Source organism: Gadus morhua, chromosome 2 (assembly GCF_902167405.1).
Source record: "Gadus morhua chromosome 2, gadMor3.0, whole genome shotgun sequence".
Taxonomy (NCBI): Eukaryota; Metazoa; Chordata; class Actinopteri; order Gadiformes; family Gadidae; genus Gadus; species Gadus morhua.
In genome coordinates, this window is record NC_044049.1 from 5,749,562 (window position 1) to 5,769,877 (window position 20,316).

Consider the following 20,316-nt stretch of genomic DNA (forward strand, 5'->3'; position numbering starts at 1 on the left):
AACTTCCAATAAGTCTTATGTTATCACGCAAATACACTAGCTTCTAATAAACAAAACTACCAAGTAAGCTACTACATCATGTAAGTGCTACATGTAGGTTAACATGTAGGTTAACTCTTACCATCACTGCAAATGGGCTGTGAAATTAGCCTATCCCATGTACGCATAGTAAATAGAAAGCTTGGAACATTATCCTTACATGGATTGTTTTTATCATTTTAATTACGAAAAAATAAATGTTTATATGTTTCTAAGGGTATGTTAATGGATTACCTTTCAATATCTGTGCGGCTTTGGTCCTCCCACAGGCATACTTCTTTGCTACATCCGAGGCAGGAAACATGTCCCTTACTGACTTATTTATTTCGTCAGTAAAGCTCAGAGGAATATTATTCTTTGCCACCAACATTGCCATTTTTGTTTCGGCATATATGACTGCATCTGGTCTCCCTTTCCCCAGCAAACCAGCTATGCTTGGCTGAGACTCTGAAGCAGCTACTGCCTTCTTATGTTTGCCTGTATTGGCATGGTGTTTTATGTCCGTCCGACCGCCGTGCTCCACGGAAAAATCATCAATAGCCAGTACCTTTAAACCTAGTAGTAAGAAAAGCGAGCTTCGATTTCCATTCATGATTGAATTTACAAGTGTATTTTTTTCTTTTCGGCTCCATTCTCGTCTTCTTTGTTGTCTTTTTAAATACTCTGAGGTTTATTCACGAGCGCGGGTAGAATAACGGAAGAAAGAATACTAGAGTAGCGTCAGAGAGACGTCTCTGATTGGTCGCGCCCGCTGTTATCACGGAGTGGCGGCAAACGTCTCCGCGGTAACAGCGGGCTCGCTCAAACAATATCCTTTTCTGAAGAACAGGTTGTTGTGATGATGACGAAAGTGGGGAGAAAGGGAGACATGAAATCTTTTCAGAAATCAGGAGAATTGCGGGAGATTTTTAACAGCGGGAGGAAAACGGGAGAGGATAGTGAATATCTCCCGGGAAAGTCGGGAGGGTTGGCAAGTATGCTCCTCCCTCTTTCTCATTCTTAAACGATCGTAGAAGTCGGTCATCAATCAACACAACTTTAACATATCAGCAAGATAATATACTTGATTTAGCAATGATGGTGGAGGTCCCGCCTCCTCCGATGTAATTCAATGTAGAACCACTCCTGAGCCCGCTTCAAAGCAGCCAACCGTCAGGAGACTTAACCGCTTGCTTATGGCCTTGCCCACATTAGCATTTCAGGTAATTGCGCAAGCAACGATTTGGCTCATGAAACCACACACAATTTCCTCCGAAAATGCACGTTTAATAACTATGGCCTGGATTGTTTCGGTCTGACAAGGGGCCAGGGTCCGTTTTGGTGGACCAGCGCAAGACGATTTGTAGAGAAAAAAAAAAAAGTTTTTTGGATATTCTTGAGAACTTTCGAGTTCAGAGTCAATGGATGCAGTAGAGTAGAAACATTCAACAAAATGCTCTGCAGGGAACATACGACGCCACATAAAAATAACCCCCCTTATTGGATGTTTTTATCTCACTGTTATACATGAAGTTAACTAATTTTAAGTAATACAATTACATATAAACGTATTAACAACAGCACTGTACGCCTGGCATGCCTAATTTCCTTAATGTCATGAATATTAATATGTACTGATTATCATGTCTACTATAAATGAATCAGAATGAAATAACAGGACAGTAAGAAAAATTGCAAAGATTACAATCTGGTTTGTTATATTGTCCCTGATGTGGTCAGGGTTGTCATAGTGAACCTGATGTGGTCTGGGTTGTCTGGTTGGTACAATGTAGTGATTGCCATAGGCTACTGAAGTTATCGCTTTGGGTGGGAGCGGGTTTTTACATGTGTGAATATCTCTCGGTGTGTCGTGGGAGGGGGGGGGGGGAGGGGGGATTGTAATGAGCACTATGTGTTACATTTGCTTTTATGAAAAGTGCTAATCAAATTTTGATTGATTGATCGACTGACAGGTGGTGGGTCTAGCCTTTCTGGGGGTCGGCGTGTGGCTGAGAGCTCGCTACCCAGACGAGACTCTCTTGACTGGTGAGTATCTGTCTACAGCACCTCTCTGGTATTTTAATGTGCAACATATACAAATAAGGATTTGTGTTATTAATAAAAAAATAAATCACTCTCTCTATCTGTCTCTATCTCAGGGGAGTATGTGCTGATAGCGGTTGGCATAGTGATGCTAATCACAGCGATCACCGGAGACCTTGGCGGATGCACTACCAAGACCTCCTGTTTGGCAACGGTGAGATGTACCACATGCCTGCCTTACCTAGCAACCCTCACCAAGCCACCATTACCTAGAAACCATTGTCCAGCAACCATTGTCTAACAACCTGCCTCCCCTTGCAATCGTCACCTAGCAACCATCACCTACCAACCCTCATATGGCAAACCTTACCTAGTGACCATTACAACCCTCAACCAGGATCAATTACCCACCTAGCACTCATTGCCTAGCAACCATTGCCTAGAAACCGTCACCTAGAAACCCTTCCCTGGCACACCTCCCCTAGCGATCTGCATCACCTGGCAACCATCAACAAGTTACCCTTGCCGAGCAACCCTATACTAGCAACCAGCTATGCCTACTGCCTACGCAGTATCTGCGTGTTTGTGTGAGTCTACTGAGCAGAACAAGCTTGGCACATATTGTAGCTCATCTTCCTCCCTCTTACTCACAGTTCTGTGTTCTGCTGGCCATCCTGATGGCAGCCCAACTAGCCCTCTACGTCCAACGAGAAAGGGTAAGATTGTGTGTTCAGGGTGACGGGATATAATAAAAATATTAACATTAGTCATCTTTACAATAGCCATTTTTAAAGGTGTAGTTCCTGGAACCGGCTGGGTTGGTGATGCTATACTACCATGTCCTAGTCTTGTGATATGCCGTGCTACTCTTTAGACATGAAGCACGTTTGAAGTGACATGGAGCAGGGATGGGAAGGTGGCCTGATGGAGGTTCTTCTGCAGGTGGAACACCGTCTGGCTGAGTTCTACGGATTCCTGTACGAGATCTACATCTCCGCCGGAGACCCCGTGGTGGGAGGGACCCTCAGAGTGATTCACTACACAGTACGTAATAACCCATAATTCTCACCATTTTACTGCAATACTACTTCATTAATACACATACTAATAATACAATACTACATTCATACCCCCAATTATATTACATAATATAATTAAATTTTCCAATAAGAACCCCTAACCCTTAGCCAAGAACTGAGAACCAAACCCTCAAACCCCTCCATAAGAACCCCTAATCCTAGAACTCAAAACCAAACCCTTAAACCCAACCCATACCCTTACCTCCAACCCTAGAACCAAAAACAAAACCTTCAAACTGACCTTTTGGGTTTCCTAATATTGTTGGTTTTAGGTTATGTTTTGGTGACCAGGGTTTTGTTGTAGATGGAGGGCTTCCAATTAGTGGGACAATTTTTTTGTTGTATGGTTTGATAGTAGGGTTAGGGTTTCCAACTAGGGATAGGTTTTTGGGTTACCTATTAAGGTTTTGTTTTAGGGTTAGTAGTAGGGTTAACGCTAAGGTTGTATAAGGATTTGTATCTGGGTAAGTTACAGGGTTAGTGCTAGAGTTGTAAGAGGGTTTTTAGAGGGTTGTACTAGGGAAAGTACCAGGGTTAGCACTAGGTTTAGTGATTGTTTTGTATTCTGATGGTTCTCCTTGTTTGGGCAGTTGAACTGCTGTGGAGCCGTGGGAGTGGTGGGCTTGGATCCCATTTCCAGCACCTGCCCTGCCAGGTCAGGGTTCCTTGAGCGCTTCATATCTGTAAGTAGACTAACACTACTGACTTCAGACCAATGCCATTACACTAGCACTAGTGACTTTACACCAGTGCCATTACACTAGCACTATTGGCACTGCAATTTTGCACTAACATGTCAGGCTACCACTTCAAGTCTGTAATACCCCAAAAAAAAAAATCAAGTTTTTTGTTTAATATGATGGTTGGCAATGGATGGTTCTGCCTGGTGCGCACAATTTTTAGGCGGGAACTAGAAAACATCTATTAAAAAGAACGTAATCTGTTCAGAAACGGTCTGCAAAAAAGGACTATTTAAGTGAATAAAGCTTGTTTAGGGTTTATTTACTTTAAACAGTGCTTCAGTCCAAAATTAAATGCAGGCGCGGAGCGGGGGGGTGGCTTTCGGGACTTAAGCCCCGAATCTCACTTCATAAGCCCCAGATCTTTTTTAAAGGAGACATATCATGGCGTTTTCACAGCAAGTAAACATAGTATTTGAGTTCCAGAAAACATGTTTTTGAAGCTGTATGCTGGATATAGCTTTTAGGAAAAAAAAATCTTGCCTACCGCTATTCCCCTGTGTTTCAGTCCCTTCAGAATGCGCTGTTTCTGGTGTCTGTAGCTTTAATGCAAATGAGCTGCTGCCCATTGAGCTATGTCAGACTGAACCACAACATGGAGAAGGGATTGTTGCCGTTTGCAGACTCCTGGTACTCTATATCTATATAATATAAGATGATACTAATATTATATATGGGTATTTATATAATATTACATCTAATATCACGGCCAAAAGCTTTGTGCGCCTCGGATGATATCATGGATCATAAAGACTGTGTCTGACGTCTCTGGCACTTCCACCTCAAGTAAAAACGTATCTCGGCCATGGTTGAGAAGAATTGGGGGAAAGGAACTTTCTCCTCCTCTGGACTGCCGCCGAAGCTTCGGCGGCAGTCCGGCAGCTCCGGCGGGGGGAGGCAGTACGGCAGAGAGAGGGATTGTAGTCCCAGAGTTGAGCTGCCGCAGAGTTCCCCCCGCCGGAGCTGCTCATCCGCTGGTCAACAAAATCTTAGCTATGCTTTGATTGGAGGGGAGTGGGGAAGTGGGAAGTAATATTCAACTGTGCCCCCTTCCTACGAAGGAGGGGGCGCCGAAACTGACTCGCTTGTTTGGTAACTGTATGCGGAGTACTTTCATAAATGCTTATTCCACTCAAAATCATGTACAGATTTTTTTCAAAGTTTGTATGCGTGTTGGAGCGCCAGAGACCCAAAACACCCCAAATCCCAGGAAAAGTGTTGTCTTCATAATATGTCCCCTTTAAGCTTTTGAAGTTATTACAACCCTGACACAATGTTTCATTGCCATCTAGTGGAAAGGACATGCAACAGCATGGATAATACTTTGCTACAAAATCATGGACCTATTATTGGCCAAGCACAGTGGGCATACCATATCTAAAATACAAAAAAGCAAAAAAAAAAAAAACAATCCTTCCCTTCAATCCTACTTTGAATCTACTGAAAGTTAGTCTCAAATTCATAAGTCTCAATTTTGCCATAGTAGTTTAGATAAAAATCTCTAGAAGTCAATAGTTAAGTGGTTATTGTTTCTTGCCATTAAATAGTATTGTCATGAGCAGGCCCTCCAATTGAAAATGTAGGCTATGAATTAGAAGGGATTTAGGATTTGCCAATGTCCAGCAGGTCACCCTAAAGTGGACTAGAAGGCAGGAAATCGGATCTTAGAAATTCTAAATTTTCTGGGGAGGACCCCCAAGGCCCCCTCAGGGCTAAGCACCAGATGTACACAAAGTCTTGCTCCGCCCCTGATTAAATGTATGTTATACACATAAAATAGTCATCAATTGCAGTACTCAATAACATTTCAATACTAAACAAATTAAATAGTAGCATTACACTATTTCTACCACTTCATTTCTGGCATAATCGTTCCTTTGAATCAAAGAAAAAGGCAGTACTTTGATTTGGTTGCAAATCTACCGCTTTGTCCATGTGCACATCCACATTTGTATTGTTTAAGAACAGGGGTCAACAAGCTTTTCATTGTAAAGGGCCATTTTTGGATAGAAATGGGGTGTGGATTGCTTTATGGGATAAAGCTTTGTTGTAATAGGCTACTTAGCTACTTTAGCAATTAAATAGCCTGTATAGGCATATACAACAAGTGAAGTTTATGCAATGAATACATGCAATTGCAATAAAACATAGTCTAAAAAACAAACATTTGAGTGGATGTATCTAACAAGAAATGTTTGTGCAAATGAAATGAAAATCATTGCGTCATAGAAATTATAAGCATAACCCTGCTTTAAAATAACAACACTGGTAAATGTCACAATTCAAAAAATTAAATTGTGACTGTCCAGTTCAGTGCTAAGTAGTCTTGTTGGATTGATTCCCGCCAACACCTGCATGAGCAAAAACCAATATTAACTTTTTTAAAAACAATATTACAACTTGCTATAAATGGGATAATCAAACATGCCCTACCCTTCTCATCCAGTTTCATTGGATTTTTGTTTCTGAATTTCATTGCAGAGCTTCTGAATATCAGGGCTGTATGATGTTTTCAGCTTATATATCTTTTGCCTTCTTTGAATCCATAGGTAGGCGATTTTAGCAAGCTACCTGCTCAGAAAATAGGCACCGGGATAGTCTTGCAATGCACAATGAAAAAACCTTTTCATGCCATATACAAGCAATTTATTTTTACAAATTGATAATGAATAGTTGTCTTTTGGCTTATAACAATCATAGGAAAATTAATCCCATAAATATTAATTTCGAGTTATAAAAAGAAAGGGCCATAAGGGCGGCGTCAAAGGGCCGCATGCAGCCCGCGGGTTGCCGTCCCCTGTTTTAGACGGTGCAGTAAGATTCCAGAGTTGTGAAGAAAGAACAAAAAAATATCAAGATTTAGAAAATAAACCCCTCTGAAACCTCAAGAATGCAAGAATGTGATTAACAGAATAGATGGTTCCCCGAAAACGTCAGTGAAGAGATGCCCAGAAATGAGCAGGAAGCGGTCTAAAACAGATAGTCTCATACAGAGGCAGGTGCAGTCAACCACAACAGAGACTCATGGAGCATTTCACAGCTGACGAAATGCTACTGTATCCCTAATACATTACACCCAAGTGACAGCTATTAAATCTTACCTAAAGCCCCTTTACACAGACTGCTTAATGCCTTCTCCTTCCAGCCCTGTCCTACTGTTCTGCTGGACGTTTTCTCGGCCAAACCTCCTTTGGCCATGGGCATCTTCTACGGCAATGCTGTGCTGATGGTAAGAACACCTTGTCTGTTAAAGAGCAACTTGCATTGTCGCATCCCCACTTTGTGATAGTGGGCTTCACCTCCCATCCTACGGTCTACCCTGACCCCCACTCCTCCTTCTCCCTTTACTCTGGTTCTCCTTCCACAGGTAGCAACCATGGCGGCTGCTGGAATCCTCTTGGGACCTAAAATCATTAGTTTGATTCGTTTGTTCTGTTTGTTTATTTTGATGGTTCGTGTCTGGAACATCATTCGGCGGGGAACCTCAGGTGTCTGGTCAATGGTCAAAATCAAATATTTTGCCTTCCTTAATGTCCTCCCTGCTTTTAAGGTTAGGTAGGTATTAGGTACGCCCGCAAATGGAGCTCTTTAAAACGCCAGGAGGTTTTAGACGGTGGCAGTGCTCGGAAAACAGCAAATTTCTGTAGCATTAGCCTACGACGCCGCTCGAGAATTACAGATGTGTGGTTTTAAGAAGAATAGACCAAGCTGCCACCATGAGAACGTTTTAGACTTAATCAACATAAGGTTGAGGGGAGACGAAGTTCTGTTCGTATTTATGTGACCATATTTTTGTATTATGTCTAAAAAAAATTACATGGGCAATTTTGTTGTTACATTAGTTATTATAGATTTAAAATAATGTAATGGGTAGAGTGTCAGCTCTTGCTCTAAAGTTGTTTTCACGTAAATAGTGCGATGCAATATGAGCATTTTGCATGGAAAACATTAATTATAGTTCACATTTGGTAAAAAAAAGGTAAATGTGGAAGGACGTTATTTTAATGATTAACATGTGAATAAAGACGCACACTCCTAGCTTTTCCTGGTTGTTGGGGAAATATCAATCGTAACTATCTAAATTATTTAAACACTTTACATAATTAGTCACTTGAAAAGGAATTTCTATACATTCTTGGATAGTTTGCATTTGCGTTACCAATCGACTGAATTCTTTGTTATAATTATTCCTTTAACCATCTTACCGAGATGTCAATTTCACCCAGTGTATTTTAATTTAACTTAGTCTCTCCCACCATGGTCAATCCAAAACTTAATCCTAAACCAACGATGGTCACTCCCCCTCACCTTTGTATTAAATGCCCACGATGTGAACGTTTCCCTAAAAGAATAATGTACACTCATTGTCTCTTTGAATGTATGCTTGGTAACTTTACTGCCTGTATCTTCCCATGATCATGCTCTATTCAATCAAATATTTTGCTGTCCTAGTGTCCTAAAAATAAGTTATTCTTCCACTGGTGTACCGTCTACATTTCTTAGCAAATGAGAACCAAGTTTGACTTTATCCTGTTTCTGTTCTTAAACTGTTTCTGTTCTGTTGAATTCAAAATCATCTCTACGAACAAAGTCGTCCCTGGGGTTTTAGTCAGACAACCTACTCACTTAGTAATTTATGAACAAAAAAGATATTGCAATGGTTCAATATTTGACTTAAAAAAAAAAGCCATCAAGCAATACTCTAGTGTCCCGTCTTTATTTCCATCATTCACTTTCATATCTTTACATGATGTTATTACACTGGAAAGTGTCTTATTGCGGTAGAGCTGGTCCTGGGGAGAGAGGAGGGCAGTGGTCAGTGTGTTTGGGGCAGTGACCGGACCTCCTTAGTCTGGGGTCAGTGGTCAGTGTGTGTGGGGCAGTGACCGGACCTCCCTAGTCTGGGGTCAGTGTGTGTGGGGCAGTGACCGGACCTCCCTAGTATGGGGTCAACGGCGTTCATTGTCTTGTTCCCAAGCCAACATATCGCTGTTTCCTACGAATAACGTTGACATTGAAACATGAAAACATGACTATACTTTTAAAGAAAAGTACAGAGCTGATTAAATTACAAAGATGACATTAATTTGTTGTCGTTTGATAATATGACATTTCCATTTTATTTTACCGTTCCAGAAAAAGGTAAACGGGACGCGTTAAAAAATTAAATGACACTAAATACTGTCAGGACAACATGTAAATATCCAGCTGATTCGTGTATGCGTAACTCACGACAGTGAAGGGAGCAGTTGGCAGCATCAGAACACACCTGGCTGTAGCACAGGAAGAACACCTGCAGGACCAACACATTTCAGGTCAGAAGTGGCACTCTGCGATCTCAAACCAGAAATAAACTAAAAACTATTACATTTGTTTATTTCCCGTGGGGGGGAAGAGAGAGAGAGCGAGAGCGAGAGCGAGAGCGAGAGAGAGAGAGAGAGAGAGAGAGAGACACAGACAATATACTGTACGTGTTATGGAAAGAGAGAGAGACCTCAGTGTCCTTCGTATCAGAAGGTCCATGGCTGGGTGGGTGGGAGGAGGGGGGCGAGGCCAGGAAGTGGGGGACGGTGATTCTCAGGGCGGAGGGGGTCGGCTGGCTCAGGCCTAGAGGGGTCTGGCTCCAACACCTAGAACCCAACAAGAATGGTGAGGGCTAGACCCCCAGCTGAACGATTCTTAATGTCCACCGTCTACCTGCAGGCATCCTAGAGCAAGACGACTCCCTGTTTGAGATCACTCTAGTCTCTTTAGATAAAAGCGTCTGCTTTGTAAATGTAGGAAACGGTCAGATGGAGGGTTAAGGTCTGAGGACTGGTCAGGATCAGGGCCACTGGAGACCCCTTCTCACCCATGGTACAGGAGCATCCAGGCAGGGTGGGGGGTCTGGATGTAGGCCAGGCAGTAGTGGACCAGTAGCCTGGAACCCGTTCCCAGGGCTCTGACCTCCAGGTGCAGGGGCCGGCCCTGGAGCGAGCTCAGGGGCCGGTGGAGCTCCGGGAGGAACTCCGTGAACGAGGCATCTGGAAGCAGGAGGTGGGTTATTGATACGTTTCACCTTTGAAAAACCCTAGGAATACATCCTTAAAACCTCGGGCTAGGACTGCAAACCTTGGACCCCAAACTATTAAACCAACTGCAGCCACTAGCTAGGGAGATAACTCTAAAAACCAAACCCCAGCCACCTAAACCTAGCAACCAGGACTAGCACTGGAAAGAATTAGCATTCTAGTGAGACGATAACAGAGATACTAACACATAACTAGAACGCAAAGGCTAGTTCTGTGCATCATGTAGCTCATTCTGTTCTCTACAGATGGAGTAGTGTCATTTAACGTGAAGCTTTTTTGATACAATTGCGATACTACATGCTACAACTATGATTTTATACTCCCACATTTCATCTTGGTTTAGTGAAGAACATCATATTTCATCGAAATGAAAAAAATGTTGATTCACCTGGTATAAATGCTTCACAATGTCCATTTTTAAATATGTTTAATAAAAATTCATCATTCTATTAGTAGTTCTTTTATAAGGTACAACCTGTGGCGATTTTTGTTTGGATGACCAGAGGGGGCTCTGTGGTCTGGACAGGCCTGACCAGGGTTGGATTCACGACCTCCAGAGTCACAGAATCTGACCCGTCGGCTGAGGACCGACATTCCACCGTAAACCTAAGGGGCGACATTACAGGCAAACCGATCCAGGCCATATCGCGGCACAGGTTAGCCATTTGGGTTCGGGGGTCACTTCAGAGTCTGGACCTTGCGGTGTTACCTCACAGGGATGCCCTGCCGAGGGGCTGGGTCTCCCGGAAGAGAGATGATGGCCTGGAGCTCCAGCTGGTAGACCGTGTCCTCACCTTCAATCTAGCAGGACAGTAAGGGAGAGGGGGGATGCAGGTTCACCAACTACTCTGAATGATCTGCTCCAATCACATCACAACATATTTATAAGAATGAAGTCGTTCCCCACAATTTCTCTGTGGAGAACCATGGCAGGATATATTCACGTGACGTTAGGGAAATGGCATTAAGTTAAAGGTGGAGATGGTGTAGCGATAGGGGTACAGAGGGCGATACGGTAGGGGTGGAGGGGGAGATACGGTAGGGGTGGAGGGGGAGATACGGTAGGGGGGAAATACGGTAGGGGTGGAGGGGGAGATACGGTAGGGGTAGAGGGGGAGATACGGTAGGGGTGGAGGGGGAGATACGGTAGGGGTAGAGGGGGAGATACGGTAGGGGTAGAGGGGGAGATACGGTAGGGGTACAGAGGGAGATACGGTAGGGGTGGAGGGGGAGATACGGTAGGGGTAGAGGGGGAGATACGGTAGGGGTAGAGGGGGAGATACGGTAGGGGTACAGAGGGAGATACGGTAGGGGTGGAGGGGGAGATACGGTAGGGGTAGAGGGGGAGATACGGTAGGGGTGGAGGGGGAGATACGGTAGGGGTAGAGGGGGAGATACGGTAGGGGTGGAGGGAGATACGGTAGGGAGGGAGAGGGACATGGAGATACGGTAGGGGTGGAGGGGGAGATGCGGTAGGAGTGGAGGGGGAGATACGGTAGGGAGGGAGAGGGAGATTAAGTAGGGGTGGAGAGGGAGATGGGGTAGGGGAGACTACTTGCCTGTGTGCGCACCCCACAGCCCTGCAGCGGCACAGCGTAGAGTTGAGGGTTCCACGGCAGCCTCTGGGGAGTGCATGATGCCTGGCCGCTGTCTGAGGACTCGCCGTCAGAGAACACCTCGGGTCCCTTCACACAGTGCGGGACTCTGAAGACGAGGTGCTGCCCTACAGCACAATCTGACAGACACACAGAACAGATAAGGGTCAACTTAAGCGCTCTCCCCGGAGAACTTCAGGAGACACACACAACTATCCAGGGAGGGACGGCCTGTAAACAAACCCACCGCAGCCCTCATCGTTGGCAGAATAAAGAAAACAATGGAACAGAACTTACTGCGTTGCCATGTGAATGGCTTATGGGGGCGTATTATTTGAATAGGTTGATGTCTGATAAAAGTACTAGCCTCAGCGGGTGAACACAAAATAATGATTCTGCCCCCTGGTGGTAATGGTCTGGCTCCTAAAAAGATTTCTGCACGGTAAAAGAATAAATAAAAAGAAATACAATGACGGTGCAATGAGAGTGGCATTTAACAAAGACGGCTGCCGCTGATGCAGAACGGTCTTTTGATTCTGCGATCAGACATTATGAAGTATATTATCAATAAAAGAACCAACAAATGCACTTAAAGCTTTTGTTGAGAAGACTGCACCTCGTAATGTTGCTTCAACATATTGGTTGCCATAATTGGTTGTAGAACTATCCAAACGCATCCAGAGGCCTTTTGGCGGCTCCCATTGGCGAGGCCCCTTGTAAAACGAAAATCAGGCTAGCACAGTAAAAAAACCAGGCTAGCACATGCTCAGTCTTAATGCAAGTCCTCTCATACTGATCCGTTCCCGGCCTCTATACAATACCTAAACGGTTTGGCGTTAATAATGGAAATCTTTTTTATAACGCTTTGTTTAGATAATACACCTAAAGCTACCGTGCCGTGTCTCGCCTCCCCCTCCATCATCACCACTGGGTTCCCTTACCTTGCCACCCTTGTGGCTTCATGTCCAGAGGCTGGAAGGGACTAAACCAGTCTTGCTGTGCAGCGTTATCTGGGCTTAAGGCGCCAAGGTTAGACATGGATTGGTACTGTTCCATTCCCACAGTGCCGTCCTCGGCAGCCGAGTCCAGGTCAACCTGGCCATCTGGTACAGAGGTCTCCCTTCCAGAAGAACCCCCACCTAGAGGCTCAGTGGGCTGGTAATACCGGTAGTAATGGTAAGGAGGGAAGTCGTCTGCATCTGAAGTAGATTCTAGGATGGTGGAAGAGGCTTGTTGGTCCTCAGCGTGGGGAATAAGTTGCATGTCCTCAAAGGAGGGATCATCTGCATCAGAGTACTGGTGGCGGTCCGGGTCAGGGTCACCTGGCTGATCCAGCTTGGTCGGTGAAGCAGATGTTTGGAACGGTTGTTCAGGGGACACCTCAGGTGAACCTTGATGATCTCCATTCGGAGACGAAGGGTCCGAGGGCTGCTGTCCACCGTAGAGGTTGTGGTAGAAATAGTAAGGGTGGTAGTAGACGTTCTGGAGGGGATTCCCGAGAAAGTCTGGGGAGGGAGTTGCTGTTGGGTTGGGGGATGTGGCTGGTGTTGTCGTCATGGTGGAGGTCCGTGGTGGTGGTGGTGGTGGTGGTGTTGATGTGGAGCTGGTTACGTGCTGCTTGGTTCTCCAGGTTGGTTGAAAGGGTAGATGGCCAAAAAAGGGGTACATGGGTTGATGGGGTGGATAGTGAAAGTAGGGGTAGACTGGAGGCAGGATTGGAGGGGTCAGGGGAGTCACAGATGCATGTTCTTGGTTTACATCTTCTTTCCGTTGTTCAGAGTTTTCAGACTTGACACATTGCTGACAAGCTGTAGTTACTGTTGCTGCTCCGTCTTGGGCTTCCTTTAGAGACCCGACCTCCTCATGCCGACTCGGATTGTGAGGAACCTCCCGTCGTAGAAACAAATCTTTATAAACGTTTGTATGTTGTAACGGATAATGGGGTATGGAAGGAGGTGGGCCCATGGTGGTTCCCGTCCCGCGAGTCAGAGAAAGGGCTTGGGAACTCGTTGTTGCAACAGGGGCCTGGTCAGGCTGTTGGTGGTATTGGTACCGGTGTGACGGGGGCTCTGGGATAGGGTAAGCCGGGTTAGAGTCGTTTCTGGCTTCTCTGCGACTGGAGTCTTGATCGATGTAACCAAGCTTGGAAGCAGCAAGTTCAAACATTTTCTGAAGAAACTCAAAATAACCAATAGGTGCAATGGGGCCTGGAAACACGTGGGGTGGAGGTGGATGATCTGCACCAGCGTCAGATCCTTCAACACCACCACCATCATCATCATCTTCACGTCCACCACCAGTGTCTGGCCGTCTTCGTTCAGTGACAGTCTTGGTACCGGAATTGTGGCGTGGAGATGGGGAAGGGATTTTGGGGAGGTGATAAAAGTGGTAGAACTGGTCAGATGAGCTCGGAGGCTGAAGACCGGCTTCTCCGGCAGGGAGGGAGGGCGGTGGGGGGTCTTCAGTGTGTCTGTAGGTTAGAGGATCTGGTCTCTGGTTATGGTCTGCCCACTCTCCCGGTCCTTCCTGCGTGAACAGAGGGGGGGTGGGGTCATGGGTGCCTGTGTAGCCGATGGTGTTTGGGAACCTCTGGACGGAGGTGGGGTTCTGGTCCACTGGCTGGGGCTCAGAACTAGCTGAGCGCCCGATCCAGGCCGGAGGTCTGATGGTTACAGAAGGCTGAGGAGTGGGCTGAAAGGTGTCGTAGGACCGGAATACAGGAGGGCTGGAAGAGTAGGCAGGGAGGGGGTAGTACGGAGGGGCAAGGTAGAACGGCGGCGCCCATGGAGGAGGCCGAGGGGATTCCTCCTGCGAGTCTGGACAGGTCAGCGTCACATCCTGATCTCCTACCTGAAGTGAAAGGCTGTACCTTCCATCCTGGGAGAGAAAATATAGACTGGGTGAGGCTTACTGTACTTATCTGTACTACAGATTTTAAGGAATATCGTCAGACTGGACTACTTGAGCGACTTTGCTGCCCTCTAGAGGTTTGCATCAGCCACTGTGTTGCACAGTAAAACAGGAAGGGGTTTTATATCTTGGCATAAAAATTCATTGGTCTTTAGTCTAATTTGTTAAACGGGAAATGGAAGAGTGTGAATAAAAAACCGACGAGTGTGTAATCCTACTGAGTATTATTATTTATCTTTATTTCAGACTCATATAGGTCTATATACAAGACAATACAAAAGACAAAACAACAACAAACAAATAAGAAACAACTAAAAAAAACACACTCTGAGCAACTGCTGAAGGCCAGCTGAACTGGGGGTCATGATGACCAGGTCATCAGCATACATTAAATGATTAAGTAGCCTTTCTCCCACCATGCAACCAGTCCTGCATATTTTAAGTCTTTTAGAGAGTCCGTCCATACACAGATTAAAAAGTACTGGGGATAAAATCCCTCCCTGTTCGACCCCGTTTGTCACTGAAAAGGGCTCCGATATAGAATCTCCCCATCTGACTTGCATGGTTTGATGGGAGTACCAAAAATGCAATACACGTATCAAGTATGAAGGAACATCTCTTTCTCTTAGTTTAGCAAATAGTTTACCATGGTTTAGACGGTCAAAAGCTTTTGAAGCATCTAGGAAGCATGTGAACATGGTGAAATTATGATTACTGTACTTATGTACTGCCTCTTTTAAGGCATAGACACACATGTCCGTACCATGTTTGCTTTTAAAACCAAATTGTTCATCAGCTGTGACAATATACTCTTGTAATCTATCAAGTATTATTCTCTCTAACACCTTTGACAGCACACTAGACAAGGCTATCGGCCTATAGTTGTCAATACTGGAGAGCTTCCCTGTTTTTTCTTTGACTACAGGTACTAGCAGTACTGACAGCATATGGTCAGGCAGAATTCCATGCATTAGCATTCCTGACAGGCACAAGGCAAGTAATACTGACGCTCTATAACTACCTCGAGTACCTCAAGTGTTCAGCCGTTATCTGATCAAGGCCAGTTGACTTATTTAGAGACAATTTCTCAATAGCATTTCTAATTTCATCAGGCCGAATGACAACATTATCATGTGAAACAGCACCAACATTAAAAACATCCCTTTTAACACAGATGTTTGGAACGGTTAAAAAGGTCTTCATAATGTCTCTTCCATAGTTCAGCAATATTTGGACTCCCTGTGACCCCATTATTAGAGGGCAACGGTATCTTACTATTATTTATAATCTTTACTTCTTTCCAGAAATCTAAAACATATTTTTGCTGCAACTTTCTAGCCATTGAGTTTGCTCTCAAAGTCTGCTCGTTCCTTTTAATATAACGCACTGCCCTTTTAAAGTGAGCTACAGCATGCTTTTTTGCATCACATTCAGGACCACTCCTTGGTTTGTCAGCATTGACCCATACTTTAAAAGGTTTCCCTGGCCTGTTGGTGGATTTCATCAATATGCTCATTCCAGCCTGGCCGGAGTTTGTGATTACACCTTTTCTTAGAGAAAACATTACTAGACTGGTTTAGACCATTTACAATTAAATTATACATTACGCACACAGTTCATATTTATGAATAGAATTATCCCAATTAATATTATTACACAGAATGGCTTCATAAGGGGGTTTAATTTTCCCTAGATTCTTCTCTGTATTATCGTGATAGAACCTCAGGTCATCCTCCGAGAGCCTAGCCCAGCCTAGTACCTAGTACTTCACGTGTACCTCTACTAGATTGTAATACTGCGAGTACTATGTGTGTACATCTTCTAGTGTGTAGTACTGTTCGTGTACCTCTTTCCGGACACCACAGGCGACGAAAGGGACCTTCACCAGGAGGGCTTGGGCCTGAAGGTAGAGGGTGTAGCCGCACTTCAGAGCCAGCTCCGTAACAGGGGTCCACACCTTCCTCACTGCAGGGGATCAGAACGAGAATCAGAACATCAGTATCGACGTGTACTCTGGTCCTGCTCGCTAGCAGGGCCCAATGGCAAACTCCTCATCCCAGATGTGGGTGTGGTCAACAGACTATAATGGAGCGAAAAGCGACACCTTCTACCACACGACGAAAAATTGTGGAAAATGAATATTCCCATTTTAATTACCCATCACTAAATGAATATTCGGCTGAAGTTGGCCCGATGTTGGTGTTTGTTGCTGCAGAGTGCAACACCTTAGCAACCAACTCAGTTTATAACAGAATACGTAATTGATAAATGACAAACTTTTAAACGCATGACTAAGGACTAAAACTAACAAAATGGTCCTTCTTTCCAACTCCTCCAGTGTATGGCAGGACAACAAGGGCGTGCGTACCTTTCACATGGAGCTTGGCACTGGCCAGCAGACCGTGTAGGATGACTGTCACGCCGTGGGCGGAGCAACAGTGAGAGGAGCGGGGCGCTGGGCAGGACATCTTGACCGGGACCCCCTTCCACAGCAGCCTCAGCACATAGCTGTGGCCCTGGCAACAAGCGGAACAGTTTCAGGGACTCCTGTTGAACAAAAATACAGTCCGCACCCCATCCACTGAAGCACAAGCCCTTATTCCCCCAGGCCATCCGACTCCTCAACTCTAAGGGACTGATCTGATCATCCCTGTTGCCCTTGGTTAATATTGCACTATTGTTTAATATTCATAATATTCATATTCCCGCACTACAAATTCCACACAGTCACTTTACTGGTTTGCAGTTATATGTAGCATGTTGTTGTTGATGTTGTCGCTCTATGTTGCACCTTATGTTCTTGGGAAACGCTATTTCATTTCACTGTATACTGTGTGGCTGAGATGACAATAAATTATCTTGAATCTTATTCATTCATCTGCACTTGTCACAGATGAATTGCTGCTTCCCAGCAGCAATGTTCAAAGAATTAGTGGGGGACGGTACCTCCAGAGCCACATGACAGCCATGGTAGCGGGCAGTGAGGGCTAGGTCTCTTCCAGTGGTCTGGAGAGAGAAGCCGCACTCGGCCGTCAGCTGAGACAGAGCCAGCCCTGAACCGTTACCTGAAAGAATAGGAGATCACAGGTCACAAGACGCTGACCCTCCCGCAAACACTTTACTCTACCTTCAAAGGTTTCATTGTGTCCAACAGATAGGGCTGGGCAATAATTTGATTACGATTATTAAATCACGATAAAACTCACGTTGGTTACGGCGATAAGCATTAGACATAAATGCTTGATATAAAAATATATATATATATATCTGAATTGTGAACAGCCAATCACACAGCAGAAATAAACCTCAAACATTTGTGATTGTTGCCTTCCTGACCCTGCCAAAGGAGTTTGATGTGATAGTCACTCACAACTCTTTTAGATTTAATCACATTATTTTTATGTAGCATAATATCTGGTTTTACAATGTTTACATTTTGCACTTACGTAGTTCATATTTTATATATTAAGGTTCAGTTCATGTGCCAGGGCCTTTGTTCATCCACTTTTTATAGATTTAAGAGGTTTTCTGAAGCCCTGCCAAAGGAGTTTAATGTGAAAGAAGTCAGAGCTTTTTCCATTTTTTTTATTTATTTATTTATTTATATATATATATATATATATATATATATATATATATATATATATATATATATATATATATACATACATACATACATACATACATACATACATACATACATTATTTTCAACAGGTTACAAGGCAAGCTACCTTATATTGTTCTGTTGGGGCCAGATAAAACATGTTTGTGAAGTTAAACGTTTATATTTAAATGTGATTAAATGTTCCCTGTGTAGTGTATGAAAACTCATACTGGTTTCTTCAGGCTTCAGCAGTATCAAATTATACATCATGATTAATATCGATAAAATAATCCTGATAATAATTTTCGCAATATCGCCCAGCCTTACTGAAAATATTGAACTATTTCATTACAATGATAAAGAAATCAAACACACAGTATAGAAAGTAATAGAAAGTGCCTTGAATTTGGATTTAGTTGATAAAAATGAAAGAATAGACAAAATACTATATTGTGTTATATCCTTATCGAGATATGAAATGTATCCACATCTTTTGTCCATGTCGGACAGTCAACAATAAAGACATATTCATACAAATGATTACCCGTCTCACACCCACACACCACAATGGTTCAGAGGTAATCCCTTACCTCGGTCCAAGAGGAGCTGGCCCGCTCGCCTACGTCTGATGCGGAGTCTCATGGCTTCCGGCCCGCACTCCACCAGGGGGTCCTGTCTCAGCCAGCTCTGCTCCTGGTCGGACTCCGCCAGACCCTGTTCATTCAGCTGAAAGGACCCCGGCGGACCTGCCAACACACACCATGGATGAACATACACACACACTCTGGTCCTGTCCCCATGCCTTTTCTCAACTTTCACCAAACACTCCCAACTTAAAAGGCCTCCAGGAGGCCTTCGTTATAGACCGACTTTCTGGGGGTATCAGAAGCAAAGCAGCCGACTCAACGTTTAGCAAACAAGACGTAGGCCTACTTGAAACGTTGGAAAGGGATTGATATCCCCCATTACGTCCGTTGGTCTCCGTCTGATCCGTTGGAGACCGGTGGAGCTTGAGTGGAGTGCAGCGTTCGTCAGAGAAATCGCCGCGTTTTTCTGCGGAGTACACACTTGTTTGTTCAGAGGTCAGCGGATTCGGTCCCAGACTCACACGGTTGGCCGGGGGACTGTGGTGGAGAGGTGCGAAGTTCGACACGGTTCTCCGTCTAAACATCCCAGAGGCAACTGGTAGGTCGCGGGGGAAACGGCTTCCCCCGGGACCCTTCGTCTGGCTCTGGTATGTTCGGTTCGAAGGTGAGGTGGTTGATGATGGCGACGATAATAAAACGGGCCAGTCGTTTTTGAACCCATTACGAGGCGCAAGTAGTGTCCGTGGTTGTGAGGAAGACACCGCAGGCCAACAATCTACTGAGTGATACATTATGGTTGCGATAGTGAACAAAAGGAGGACACTGCCTTGGTGTCCGCTTGTGATTATTTGCATTGTCAATACGAGTATGTCTGCGTAGCAAACACAGGGGGACTACACGACGAAGCGCGGACATTAAAACACTTCCTGGTGCCACACCTGGGCACGCGCAAAATTAATTGGTCTTAATTGGAAAACCCAAGTCGAAGGTGACGCGGAATAGCGGGGAAGATGATTCAGATACGGTTCTGTATTGCACTAATCATGATCAGTGGTGCAATACCGATTGCTCTAATCATTATGACAACCGCGCCGTATTGGCTATGGCAGATTTTTTCAAACGATCTATGCTTGGAGGTTTCTCGATTATAACCAATACAATCATTCATATCCGATCCACGAGAGGGCAGTATTGTCACACAATAACATTAGTCTAGTTGATTTTCACTTGTAGATTTGACTGTTAAACCAAACGGATAGAGTGTGTCTGTGTGTGGGGGGGGGGGGGGGTCAGTTGATGGCACTGCAGAGGCGTGACTCATGTTATGTGCTGCCTAGCAACCGTCTGGCGATGTTTTCATACCGATTTAATTATGAAGTTAGAGATATAGAGAGGGAATGGGGAGAGGGAGACGGAGCGAGAGAGAGCGTTTGTAAAAAAAGAGAGAGCCCGTAACTGAGAGACTTGGGGAGAGAGAGAGAGAGAGAGAGAGAGAGAGAGAGAGAGAGAGAGAGAGAGAGAGAGAGAGAGAGAGAGAGAGAGAGAGAGAGAGAGAGAGAGAGAGAGAGAGAGAGAGAGAGAGAGAGAGAGAGAGAGAGAGAGAGAGAGAGAGAGAGAGAGAGAGAGAGAGAGAGAGAGAGAGAGAGAGAGAGAGAGAGATCACATGTT

General features: G+C 44.7%; 2 protein-coding genes across 5 annotated transcripts in view; one reads left to right on the forward strand and one right to left on the reverse strand.

The window, feature by feature from the left end:
- The window catches only part of cd9r (CD9 molecule related), a 30,018-nt gene extending 21,438 nt beyond the window's left edge, over positions 1–8,580 (forward strand). For 2 of the 3 annotated variants that reach the window (XM_030337600.1, XM_030337557.1), the window contains exons 3-9: positions 1,992–2,064; positions 2,178–2,275; positions 2,715–2,777; positions 3,004–3,105; positions 3,731–3,823; positions 7,026–7,109; positions 7,248–8,580. In XM_030337600.1, coding sequence (XP_030193460.1) covers positions 2,210–2,275; positions 2,715–2,777; positions 3,004–3,105; positions 3,731–3,823; positions 7,026–7,109; positions 7,248–7,439 — 600 coding nt within the window. In that variant the 5' untranslated portion in view covers positions 1,992–2,064; positions 2,178–2,209 and the 3' untranslated portion in view covers positions 7,440–8,580. The remainder of the gene's footprint in view (positions 1–1,991; positions 2,065–2,177; positions 2,276–2,714; positions 2,778–3,003; positions 3,106–3,730; positions 3,824–7,025; positions 7,110–7,247) is intronic. The other variant, XM_030337583.1, reaches the window with a different exon arrangement.
- LOC115529072 (uncharacterized) lies at positions 8,577–19,556 on the reverse strand. 2 transcript variants are annotated; one of them, XM_030337541.1, is made up of 13 exons: positions 18,995–19,556; positions 18,652–18,807; positions 17,403–17,521; positions 16,825–16,972; positions 16,303–16,421; positions 12,488–14,423; positions 11,511–11,686; positions 10,661–10,752; positions 10,427–10,557; positions 9,732–9,903; positions 9,375–9,510; positions 9,113–9,173; positions 8,577–8,673 (listed from the first exon to the last, which is right to left on the reverse strand). In XM_030337541.1, the coding sequence occupies exons 1-13, from the start codon at positions 19,500–19,502 to the stop codon at positions 8,654–8,656; spliced, it is 3,774 nt and encodes a 1,257-aa protein (XP_030193401.1). In that variant the 5' UTR covers positions 19,503–19,556; the 3' UTR covers positions 8,577–8,653. The 2 variants fall into 2 exon arrangements, 1 of the variants encoding a protein (XP_030193401.1); XR_003973449.1 differs by having other exon boundaries at positions 8,643–8,673; positions 10,666–10,752.
- Positions 19,557–20,316: the final 760 nt, after the last annotated feature.

Bases quoted from the DNA above. Each gene is read 5' to 3' on its own strand.
- LOC115529072 (XM_030337541.1), bottom strand. From the start codon at position 19,502: ATGCAAATAATCACAAGCGGACACCAAGGCAGTGTCCTCCTTTTGTTC. The intron at 18,808-18,994 runs GTAGGCCTACGT...GTGTGTTGGCAG, and splicing joins ATCCCTTTCCAACGTTTCAA to GTCCGCCGGGGTCCTTTCAG. The intron at 11,687-12,487 runs GTAAGGGAACCC...TGTGTCTGTCAG, and splicing joins GAAGCCACAAGGGTGGCAAG to ATTGTGCTGTAGGGCAGCAC.